Source organism: Terrapene carolina, unplaced genomic scaffold (genome assembly GCF_002925995.2).
Source record: "Terrapene carolina triunguis isolate 2854851 unplaced genomic scaffold, T_m_triunguis-2.0 Scaffold194, whole genome shotgun sequence".
Classification (NCBI taxonomy): domain Eukaryota; kingdom Metazoa; phylum Chordata; order Testudines; family Emydidae; genus Terrapene; species Terrapene triunguis.
This window is the reverse complement of record NW_020664545.1, coordinates 9293061-9305850: the sequence shown is the minus strand read 5'-3', so window position 1 is coordinate 9305850 and position 12790 is coordinate 9293061. Positions and strand designations below refer to the sequence as shown.

Genomic DNA, 12790 nt, shown 5'->3' with positions numbered 1-12790 from the left:
AAACTTTCATGGAACTTTGTGACTTGCTTTCCCCTGCCCTGACGCGCAAGAATACCAAGATGAGAGCTGCCCTGACAGTTCACAAGCGAGTGGCGATAGCCCTCTGGAAGCTTGCAACGCCAGACAGCTATCGGTCAGTCAGGAATCAATTTGGAGTGGGCAAATCTACTGTGGGGGCTGCTGTGATCCAAGTAGCCAAAGCGATCTTTGACCTGCTGCTATCAAGGGTAGTGACTCTGGGAAATGTGCAGGCCATAGTGGATGGCTTTGCTGCAATGGGATTCCCTAACTGTGGTGGGGCGATAGACGGAACGCATATCCCTATCTTGGGACCAGAGCACCAAGGCAGCGAGTACATAAACCGAAAGGGGTACTTTTCAATGGTGCTGCAAGCACTGGTGGATCACAAGGGTCGTTTCACCAACATCAACGTGGGATGACCGGGAAAGGTACATGATGCTCACATCTTTAGGAACTCTGGTCTGTGTCAACGGCTGGAGCAAGGGACTTACTTTCCAGACCAGAAAATAACCGTTGAGGATGTTGAAATGCCTATAGTTATCCTTGGGGACCCAGCCTACCCCTTAATGCCATGGCTCATGAAGCCATACACAGGCAGCCTGGACAGTAGTCAGGAGCTGTTCAACTATAGGCTGAGCAAGTGCAGAATGGTGGTAGAATGTGCCTTTGGACATTTAAAAGCACACTGGCGCAGTTTAATGACTTGGTTAGACCTCAGCGAAACCAATATTCCCATTGTTATTAGTGCTTGCTGTGTGCTCCACAATATCTGTGAGGGTAAGGGGGAGACGTTCATGGCGGGGTGGGAGGTTGAGGCAAATCGTCTGGCTGCTGATTATGTGTAGCCAGACACCAGGGCGATTAGAAGAGCACAGCAGTGCGCATCAGAGAAGCTTTGAAAACCAGTTTCATGACGGGTCAGGGGCCTACGGTGGGAAAGTTCTGTTTGTTTCTCCTTGATAAAAACCTGCCCCCTTGGTTCACTCCACTTCCTTGTAAATAAACTGCCCTCTCCTCCCCCCTTTGATCACCGCTTGCAGAGGCAATAAAGTCATTGTTGTTCAAAATTCATGCATTCTTTATTACTTTGTCACACAAATGGGGGGATAACTGCCAAGGTAGCCCAGGAGGGGTGGGGGAGGAGGGAAGCACCGGGTGGGGTGGGGGAGGAGGGAAGGGCAAGGCCACACTGCACTTCAAAACTTATTGAATGCCAGCTTTCTGTTGCTTGGGCAGTCCTCTGGGGTGGAGTGGTTGGGTGGCCGGAGGCGCCCCCCCACCGCGTTCTTGGCGGCGTCTGGGTGAGAAGGCTATGGAACTTGGGGAGGAGGGCGGTTGGTCACATGGGCTGCAGCGGTGGTCTGTGTTCCTCCTGCTGCCTGTCCTGCTCAACAATACACCGGAGAATATGAGTTTGATCCTCAAGTAGCCTGAGCATTGCTTCATGCCTCCTTTCATCACGCTGACGCCACATCTCCTCTCGCACGTCCCTCCTGTCCTCTCGCGCGTCCCTCCTGTCCTCGCGTTCATTTTGTGCTTTCCTGCACTCTGACATTGTCTGCCTCCACGCATTCTGCTGGGCTCTTTCAGTGTAGGAGGACTGCACGAGCTCAGAGAACATGTCATCGCGAGTGCGTTTTTTTTCGCCTTCTAATCTTCGCTAGCCTCTGGGATGGAGATGATGGGGGAGCGTTGAAACATTTGCAGCCGAGGGAGGGGGGAAAAAAAAGTGAGAGTAGTATTTAAAAAGACACATTTTAGAGAACAATGGGTAGACTCTTTCACGGTGAACAAAGCTGTTAACATTACATAGCACGTGTGCTTTCTTTACAAGGTCGCATTTTGACTCTTATATTGAGGGCCTGACGGTTTGGTGTGAGAGATCATGTACAATATTTACAAAGGTACACTCACCAGAGGTGCCTTCGCTGCCTTCAAGGTCCGTGAGTCCGCCTTGGGAGGGTTGGGAGGGTACTGGCTCCAGGGTGATAAACAGTTCCTGGCTGTCGGGGAAAACAGTTTCTCCGCTTCCTTGCTGTGCGGTAACTTCAACGTCGTCCTCCTCGTTCCCTAAATCCACATCCCTGTTGCATGAGAGTCCATTGACTGAGTCAAAGCACAGGGGTGGGGTAGTTGTAGGGGCACCCCCTAGAATGGAATGCAGCTCATCATAGAAGCGGCATGTCTGGGGCTCTGCCCCGGAGTGGCCGTTTGCCTCTCTGTTTTTTTGGTAGGCTTGCCTCAGCTCCTTAAGTTTCACGCTGCACTTCTGCAGGTCCCTGTTATGGCCTCTGTCCTTCATGCCCTTTGAGATTTTTTTCAAATATCCCTGCATTTCGTCTTTTGGAACGGAGTTCGGATAGCACAGATTTGTCTCCCCGTGCAGTGATCAGATCCAGTACCTCCCGTTCGGTCCATGCTGGAGCTCTTTTGCGATTCTGGGACTCCATGGTCACCTTTGCTGATCAGCTCTCCACGCTGGGCAAACAGGAAATTAAATTCAAAAGTTCGCAGGGCTTTTCCTGTCTACCTGGCCAGTGCATTGGATTTGAGAGTGCTGTCCAGAGCGGTCACAATGGAGCACTCTGGGATAGCTCCCGGAGGCCAATACCGTCAAATTGCGTCCACACTACCCCAAATTCGACCCAGCAAGGTTGATTTCAGCGCTAATCCCCTCGTCGGGTAGGAGTACTGAAATCGATTTTAAGAGCCCTTTAAGTCGACAGAAATGGCTGCGTCGTGTGGACGGGTGCAGGGTAAAATCGATCTAACGCTGCTAAATTCGACCTAAACTCGTAGTGTAGACCAAGCCTATGTTTCTTCAGCCTAAGTTTTCTTGTGTGTCTTGCTGCCTTTCATAGGTCTTCCAGTTTGGTGCTCAAGGAGTTATGTGGTGCCTTGCCCAACTGGAGGGAAGGGGAAATTTTGACCGAGGACATATAAAACTGTCACAAGAACTTTAACTCTTTATTCAAATTTTAAAATGTCAGTAACTAATGAGGAGTAGGCAGCGGTAATTGACAGGGTGCAAATGGATGCTAGAATAGTGAGGAATCAAGCATAAGGTGATCGATAGGTGACAGGTGGGGGGAGTAGAGGTGTCCATTGAATGGAACTCAAAGTGGTTGCAAATTGGTTAGGACATGTCTTAAGCTTTACAATAGGCTGTTCCTGGTCTACTTCTTTAATGGTGTGTCAGGATTAAGGGATTATTGTCCATGTGGAGTGGACAGAACCTCAGTTTCCAAGCCCTCTAATTGAAAAGATCCATACAAGATTAACAGCATGAAGGGCTGAGTTAACCCTTAGATTTGAACTTAAGTTTTAGCATTGCAGAGACACTGCTGAAACATCCCCGCTAACTGCCTTCTTGGAGAGTTAAGAGATCTGTCCCTTTAAAAAGGGACTTGGACTCTGCAAACGGTTTGCCGTTCCCCTTATGCATCTGTTTGTCACTTCTTAGAAATTAATCTTGCCACATATCTATTTGAATGTGCTTAGTTGGCTCTTCCTTTCTTGGCATACTTATTAGCACCAGAGGTTGGGCTCTATATAGTGGGATCATTTGAGCCTACAACAGTTACCAGCCCTTATCTCAACAACTCAAGTAAATAACTGTGCTGAGTCCTCATGCCACATGTCGATGAGGCCTGGGAGAGGAGCAACACTGCATGCAACTGTGCACCTAAGGCAGTTTCAGACAGGAAGAATGGAAAACCTAGTTTCTTATTTAGAATGGCTTTGAAGTCTGGCCTTGTAGACGTACTGGGACTTTCACTTTAGAATTGAAGGGTGAGTAGCCTGTAATAAATCATGTTGTGGAGGTGCTCCTGGGCTTTCCTAGGTGTTTGTTTGGAGAGCCCTGGGGGAGAAACTGGATATTAACCTTTTGGGACCCACAGGGTTCTAAGCTTTTTTTATTTAAAAATGCTTGTTTTCTAGAGTTGAAAACCTGTGAGGTACCAGAGTAGCAGCTGTGTTAGTCTGTATCCGCAAAAATAACAGGAGTACTTGTGGCACCTTAGAGACTAACAAATTTATTTGAGCATAAGCTTTCGTGGGCTACAGCTCACTTCTTCAGATGCATAGAATGGAACATATAGTAAGGAGATATATATACAGAACATGAAAAGGTGGAAGTAGCCATATCAACTCTAAGAGGCTAATTAATTAAGGTTTCAGAGTAGCAGCTGTGTTAGTCTGTATCCGCAAAAAGAACAGGAGTACTCTCTAAGGTGCCACAAGTACTCCTGTTTAATTAATTAAGATGTACCAGTGGCTCTTTAACATAGTACTGAGAAACTGGATTTTCCAAAACTTACCTTAGGGGTTCCTTAGATGAAGATAAGGTCTTTAAAATCCATGTAATTTGTATGCGGTATGTCACACTCTGTTTACCTGAGAGCCCCAAAACCTTTGTGCTATAGCACAATCACCTGCACGTTTGTCCTCTTCTGGCCTGGGAAGCTAGAGACTAAAAACGTGACTCCCAAGCTCTCTCATAGGTACTACTTCTGATGAAAGGCCAGCTGTGGTCACAGATGTTTGTGTTAAGGTTAACAGTGGCTTAGCTCTTAAGGGGAGTGGCTTACACACACACACACACACACACACACACACACACATATCTCCATGGCAAACTTCCAGAATCTGTGTGGTCTGAGAATTGCCGGCGCTTCATTAGATCTGCTGAAAATAAGTTGACTTGGGCTGGAAGCCCAGGGCTTCTGTTCTTGTATAACAGCTGCACTATACTGGGAAATGAAATTGCAGGACGTGATCTGTAGTAAGGAAGACTGCTGTGAAGTTGCTGAATGGTATGGACTGAATGCAACAAGCATGGGATCTTCTGAAACGCCTCACATAGCTTCAGAAGGGTACCCTTTGCTATGCTCAGTAGCATTTCTTGAAGCATTGCTTTCCGGGATGATCCTAGGAAATGGAGTATCAATATACAGGGTGTTGGACAAGGTGTGTACAATGGTGAAATGGATTGCCCAATTAAATCCGTTAGTCTTTAAGGTGCCACCGGACTCCTCGTTGTTTTTGAAGAATGCTTTGGTAGCTATAGGGCAATCCCTGTGGCATACTCACTAATGAAATCTGACATAATGGAAATGCAGCTTCCAGCCATACCAAGCCTTATCTTGTGACCAAACAGTTCATTGTTACATAGGAGAAGATCAGGAAGTTTCCTACGGTCAGAAACATCAGAGGGTGTCTACTTGGCCTCCAAGAGTGTCGGGTGTGACGCTATAGCTGAGTCACTGGCAAATGTCATCTTCTGGCCATGTTCAGCAGCATTCATTTTGAAGGGCTCTGAAAGGGATTTAAGTAGTAAGAGCTTATCAGGGTGATGACTGTAGTACCTAAACAAAGGGGTAGGGTAAAACAAAAGGACTAGGGAGAAGAGGACCCAAGCTTGACTGTCTAGGGCAGAGGTGGGCAAACTACGGCCCGCGGCCCACATCCTGCCCGCGGGACCATCCTGCCCAGCCCCCGAGCTCCTGGCCCGGGAGGCTCGCCCCCGGCCCCTCCCCTGCTGTCCCCCTTCCCCTGCAGCCTCAGCTCGCTCACTCTGGCGCAATGCTCTGGGTGGCGGGGCTGTGAGCTCCTGGGGCAGCGCAGCTGCAGAGCCCGGCCTGACCCGATGCTCTGTGCTGCGTGGTGGCTGCAGCGGCGTGGCCTGGCTCCCCGCCAGCCACTGGTGCTCCAGGCAGCGCGGTAAGGGGGCAGGGAGCAAGGGGGGGATTGGATAGAGGGCAGGGGAGTTCGTAGTGGTGGTCAGGAGGCGAGGGTGTGGATAGGGGCCAGGGGGGAACAGGGGGTTGAATGGGGGCAGGAGTCCTGGGAGGCAGTCAGGAAGGAGGGGGGGTTGGATGGGGCGGCAGGGGGCAGTCAGGGGCAGGGGTTCCGGGAGCAGTCGGGACAGGGAGAAGGGGTGGTTGGATGGGGCAAGGATCCCGAGGGGGCCATCAGGGAACAGGGGGACTTGGATGGGGCAGGAGTCCTGGGGGGGGGGCAGATAGGAAGTGGGGGCCAGCCCACGACCCTCTCCCCTAACCAGCACTCCATACAATTTACAAAACCCAATGTGGCCCTTAGGCCAAAAAGTTTGCCCGCCCCGGTCTAGGGAGCCAAAATCTCCCTTCCCTCTCCTTAAAATAGGAACAAACTGTTGGTGTGAAGCAAGCTTCTTTGCTCCCTGTGTTTGTAAGAAAGAAGGCAATACTGGTTCACCCTGGTCCTTGAGGCTTTTCCCTGTTGTAATAAATAGGACGTGTCTAATTTCAGTGGTGTCATGGGGACACATGGGCAGCAAATCCCCGGAGAGGAGAAAAGCACTTGAAATTATAGTTTTAAAGGTGATACATAGCCTTAAATAGGCAAATAGAGGAAGGTTTCTCTTCCTAGAGACCATTACCCATGCAATTTGCCAACTAAAACAGTTCTTTCACTTATTACCACTGCCTGGGATGCAAATTGGGCCGGATGGGCATTCCGTTTTATTTTTCTAGTGAAATCTGTTATTGTACACCGCCCTAGTAGTGCTGTGTGCTACTTTAAGGATCATCATCTGAGTTAGGAGAACTTCCTCGCTACCTCACTCAGGGCTGTGAAACATTTCACGCCCTGTGTGATGTAGTTAGGCTGACCTAACCCCCCACTGTAGATGCAGCTATGTTGACAGAAGACGGACAGGGGCATTAACTGCCTTGACAGAAAAACCCTTTCTGTTACTGTAGTGATGTCTATACTACAGCGGCATATCTGCAGCACTGCATCTGTTCCCAGCAGTGATTGTGTTGTAGACATACCCTTACACTTATCTGTGTGTGTAATGTGATACTCCTGCAGCAAGCTGAGTCCTTCCATTAGCAGTAGAACTAGACACTGCACTGACATATGCTTAGAGACTGATAAAGCATCACAATGGCTGAGAATTCCCCTCTCACTAATGGTTGCACTTATGTTAGTAGCAGCCAAAAAACTAGCACCCAGTGATACGTGAAAGGGATGCAGTCAGCACAAAACTCATACTTAAAACCCTTATTTCTGTTACTAGCCTCACCTTGGATTACTAACTCCCTTTTAAACACCTGGTTTGTTTTACACCACTTACGTTGTTTATTTTCTCCAGTTGCCTTATGGCTGGATGACAGAAAGAAACTAATCAGTTTCACTTTTATGTACATCTTCATTTTCTGGTTCTCCTGAGCTAGTACAAGGAATCAATTGTAGGAGACAGTTTTTTTGTTGTTTTTTTTCATAGCACTGAAGACAAACAATATTCATATTATCTTTTCTAAAACCTTTAACAATATAAACCTGGGAACTAAAACTACTAAATTTGCTAACATAGTATTATCGATTCTCCTAGTTCCTTGATATTACAAGGATGGGTGACTGAGGAGATGTCACTCCTGCTTTTTCTGAAGAAGATTAAGGAATTGTCTACCTGCGTGGAAAGAGTTCCAGCAGTGCTCTGCCCCATACTGTCTGTCTGTCCCGCACAGCAAATGCATGAGAACTCTCTTCACTGATGCGGCAGGTGGAACAGAATCAGTTGGCCACAAATAGGAAAACAGTCTGACTTGTATACAAATCCCAGACTTCATCAGACAAAGCTGGCTCATTTACGGTACTTGGAAAGCTGAAAGGACTAGGGCATCTGCCCATTCATCAGCTTCCAGCCAACTCATTCAGTTTTTATTTCAAAAGGGATTTTGCATATCTAGCACTCCTTCCCTCACAGTGGCTAATCTTTCTAGAACCCGCACCCCTTTGGAGTCCAGGAGTTGTCCTTTCCCTAACTAATAAAGCAAAATATGTTTCTAATGGTGGTAACTATAGTTCCATTATTCTCCAAAGAGGCTGACTAGATAGATTGTGTTTGTACCAAAGAGTGGAATGGATAAAATTTGCACCTTCTTTCTTGGACCTTGGATGCCTTACAAAGACCAGCATCCCTGTAAACAATAGGTTTTGGCAGGTGTCAGTCAATATCCTTATCTATAGATTGTCACTCTAGGAGAAATTCAGTTCTGAGTTTTTTGGTGTGAGGTATGGGTAACTGCAATCATTGCAGGCATTTTAGAAAATGAGATATTTGTACCTAGGTTTTGAAAACTCTGTTATGAATATGGCATTCGTTCAAGAGTTTATTCAGCATTCCTAGGACTGACCATTTGAAACCTCTTAACCTAGCACACTTGCCAAAACCCTTCATGAATCTTCTGCTTTCTTGGTTTTAGGAGGAACCGAAGAAAGTTTGCTTCACATATGACCTTTTCCTGAATCTGGAGGGAAACCCACCCGTGAACCATCTTCGCTGCGAGAAACTGACATTCAACAACCCCACCAAGGAATTCAGACACAAACTTATTAAGGCTGGAGGGGTGAGTGCCGGAAGAACCAGGGATGCGAAGAGACTTTTAGTGAAAAGGTGTAGCCTACTAATTCTATTCTGGGGGTTCTCTCTGTACTTGAGACCCAGCTGTTTTCTGATTAACTTAGCTAGTTAGATACCCTTATTATAAACAATCTCAACTGGACACTTGCTGCATTTGTCTTGGGGCCAGCCCAGATTCAGGTTCTGGTGACCTAACTGAAATGCTAGCAGCTGCAAGATGTTCTTGTGTGGATCACTGATGCACTTGTATTTTCAGTATAAATTTGTCTGTACACTGTGCCAAGGCCATAAACTTGTGGCTGCAGGTATCAGTCTGTGGATGGTGACTTTTTTTGTCCATCTGGCTGGTTTTAGATTGTGAGTTCCTTTTGTGAACGGGTTGGTGTCAATAACTTCCTCCAAATGTACCAATATACAGAAGGAGGCTCAAGAAAAAAGACATCCTACAGTGTCCCTATTCCTCTTTCCCACAAGCAGGCTTAATAGTTGGCACTTCTGGCCAGTAAGTGTTCCCTATTCCTGGCATCAGCTGCCTATCACATAGGAAGCAGAACCAGGGAGAAGTTCTAGGTGCCAGATTGTTTAAAGCAGGCTAAGAGGAGAACACGCCTCTGCATGTGAGAAAACATTCTCTCTCTGCACATGCTGGTGGGGGCCACCAGTTGCGGAGGAGAGAGGAACCATTTCATCATGTCTCCTTTTTTAAAGCTGGTATGTCTGCGAAGAGATTAGAAACATAAAGTTGGAGAAATAGAGACTGAATTAGAATGAAAGGAAAAGAGAAGAAGGAAATGGAGAGAGACACTAAATGCCAGGAGAAGCAGAAAATGAAGGAAACAGAGTTAAAGGAAAATAGGAAATATGGGGGATCAAGATTGTGTGATGGAGAATGGAGGCAAATAGTGGTAAAAAGAAGTGAAAGCAGATGAGAGAGGAAAAAGTGGAAGTAAATAGTAAAAGTAAAGTTATGGAGAAAAAGCTAGCTAGATCCTTGAAAAGCTGCAATAATGAAGACCTGGGAAGCCACAGTGGGTACATTACTGGTTCTGTGGAATTGGTACCCAAGAATCATTCACTGGATATTGCCAAATAGTTGTATAAGGTCTAAGCAAGTTACCTTGGCCCACATTCCCTGTGAGATCTGGCAAATTTGCAGTCAGAGTTCTAATATTTGACACTAAATCTTTCCCTTAGTCTTTTTCAGCTAAGGTTGTAATGTGACAGGGTTTTAGGCTACACCTGATACATGACTCTAGTCCAGTCAAGCACCTTACTATTCCAGGTATTCCTAAATTAATTGCAAAAAGGTTGTCTACCTAAAACCATCTTTCTGGCCTGGGATGGTAGAAATAGTCTTGTTCCATGAGGAAGTTTGTAAGCAGAAAATCCCAGAAGTGGAACTATTAATTTACTTGACTAAATTCTAAGTCAGTCTATCCAGAACTTCCCCACAAGTCCCACATCCTCCTGCAATGAGGATGAAGAGGAAGAGGCTTATTTCAGCCATAGGATGGTGCTGAGCGCTATTTGCTTTTTGCCATTTGTACTTTTTAGGATTTTAGTCATGAATTTTTCTTGCACATCTCTAGGATCATCAGATATTGGAGTAACATCATATTTGGGCCATTAGTTAGAAACTGGGTAGATCAGCTGTGAGTCACGTCTGATATGACACATCAAAAATCTTATTGGTCCCATAGCTCATTGGCAAAAAATGTGGAAGAGATTTCTTTCGGCCCCAAATTCTCAGGGGAATTACTTTAGCTACATAGAGAGGAACCTAGAGACATTCTGGCCTCTCATGGCTGTCCACATGTTGTGCTTCTGATCTTGCCAATAAATTGTTTTTCATGGATGTTTTTTAGCTGAAAGAATCAAACTATCTCATATTCTCTGAAATCTTGCTCTCCCTGACCCCCAAACTGTTTAGGGCATAAGAGAGGCTGGTGAATTTTACTCTCGGTGTCTCCAGCCTCTCTCGGTCATAGCCACAGTTATGCATCCTACTTTTACATAGGGTGTGGAAGTTCCCCTTGGTGGAGCTGAAACTTGGCATTGCATCTTGGCTCCCTAACTCATCTGTTTGAATGTTCTCTATTTAAACATTGTCATTGGAGCTGGGAATCTTAACTGGAATTATTCAGGAGATATCTTACATCTTTAAAGGGGAAAAAGACCTAAATAATAGTAGCCAGAAATGATCAAAAGTCACTTGCTGAAGAGTAATTGTGTTAAAATAGTCAGCATTTCTCCTTACTTGTATATCCTTTCTCCTCTTTATTACTAGGTGATGGTAATGCCAGAAGGAGCAGAAACGGTGTCCAGGCCAAGTCCTGACTACCCTATGTTACCCACAATACCGCTCTCTGCCTTCTCTGATCCCAAGAAGACCAAACCATCCCATGGGTCAAAGGTCAGTGAGTTGTGCTGCATTTATTTTGGAGCATTGGAGTACAGGGCTCTGTTGCTGGAAATGCACCCAAAAATGAAGTTTCCTCTGTAGTAACTAATTCTGGTTACTTACTCTGAGCATCTGGGATTTCTTCTTCCTTAGACTCTAGTTAGTGTCCCAGGCAATTTGTGGTGTTTGCTCTGTAGGATTCCCTTCCAAGCAACAGCATTGCAATTTCCTCAGCTTTTAATGGAGGAGTGCAGCACTCTGTAACCATTGTTGTCATCCTCTGTACCTGACATGTTGAGAACCCTTTAAATGCCTCCTAGGAGCCTTGGTTTCCTTTCTAGTAGCTCACCTACACAGGCTATTACTTAATCCCTACCTAGTATAGTGACAAATGCTTTGGAAATTCATAGATGAACATGTCCCTAGTGGAGTCCCATTGAGTCCACTGCTCCTGTTTCTCTCTCTCTCAAGTCCAGAAGGCCTTTAGAATTCTTGTGACTTCCTGGCCTCTCTGAAGAGATTTTGAAAAATTAAAGCTGAGAGGATTTGTGAATATTTGTGAGCTAAGCCTACATACTCAACTGCTAGAGCTAATGTCTTTAACTGAGGCTAGTAAAGCTTTCTTTTAAAGTCATTTCCAGTTGTTATAACTTGTTTCCATATCACTGGATATAGAGTAATTGAATTCAACTTTTGCCCCCTGTCTCATGCAATAGCTGTGGTCAGAGTCCCTGAGGAATTCAACCTCCCAGCAGGAAGGAGAGGTTGACTAGAGAATCAAAACTTACTCTAGCGGTGTGAATGCTTGGGATGGCCATGTAAAGAGCACAAAGATGTGCTGTACCTGATCAAGTCAGTGGTTTGAAGATTTTGATATGCTGCCTGCAGCAATAACTAATTCCCAGAGGCTCCAGTAGAAGGTGAAATTCACCTTCAGCCTGAACCAGCCTAATGCAGCTGACCTCGTGTAGGTTTTTTACATAGCAAGGGCAATTCTCTCATGATCCCCACAGGCAATATTCTGTCAGTCGGCATAGCTACAAAAATGAATGGCCAAACAGAATGCCCAAATGACCCGAAGAAGAGCTCTGTCTACGCTCGAAAGCTTGTCTCTTTCATCAACAGAAGTTGGTCCAATAAAAGCTATTACCTCATCCAGCTTGTCTCTCTAGTGACCAAAGAGTTTATTCCGTGCTGTAATCCAGTCCTACTATGTTTTCTCCATTCTTCTAAAGTTATTGTCTTTTGGCTGTGTCCAGCTTCTTATGGGCTGCAACAGGGAGAAATGACTTTGAATCATGTATTGCTTGTCTAATAGTGGCTGATTTGATTTTTGGACAGGTACTAGATAGAAAATGCTGAATCAGGAAGAATGACTATGGCCATGGCCACACTAACAAGCTTACAGTGGCGCAGATGTCCCAATACAGCTGTGCCGCCGTAAGATTGCTCATATAACCGCTCTATGCCGACAGGAGAGAGCTCTCCTATGGACGTAGTAAAACCACCTAAACGAGCAGCGGTAGCTATGTCGGCAGGAGAGTCTCTTCCCCCGACGTAGTGCTGTGCACACGAGCACTTAACGCTGGTGAAATTTGTCGTTCAGACGGGTGGGTTTTTTTCACACCCCTGAGTGACATAAGTTTTGCCAACATAAGGGGTAGTGTAGACATGGCCTAAATTAGAGATGCTTTCTCTGTCTCATTCCATGCAGTCATTCCATGCATTCCTCTCTCTCCTGCTTCCATGATGGCAGAGCAGCGTGTGCGCGCTAACTGTCATCCAAAAGTGACAAAGGAAAATGACTCCTCATTATGCATTTCTATCCCCTGAGATAGGCAGGTCCCTACTGAGTGGGTTTTTTTTTTTTTTTTGGTACTGCTTGTTAAGCTAAAGATCTGCTGTGGCAGGAAGCCTTGGCTGTGATACAAGTGTCAGAGGCCTCAGTCATTTTC

At 45.9% G+C, this 12790-nt stretch overlaps 1 protein-coding gene across 4 annotated transcripts in view; it reads left to right on the top strand.

Moving 5' to 3' along the window:
- MLLT1 (MLLT1 super elongation complex subunit) overlaps positions 1-12790 on the top strand; it is a 62235-nt gene that overhangs the window by 23410 nt on the left and 26035 nt on the right. For all 4 annotated transcript variants that reach the window (XM_024205326.2, XM_024205324.2, XM_024205325.2 and 1 more), the window contains exons 4-5: positions 8277-8420; positions 10722-10847. In XM_024205326.2, coding sequence (XP_024061094.1) covers positions 8277-8420; positions 10722-10847 — 270 coding nt within the window. The remainder of the gene's footprint in view (positions 1-8276; positions 8421-10721; positions 10848-12790) is intronic.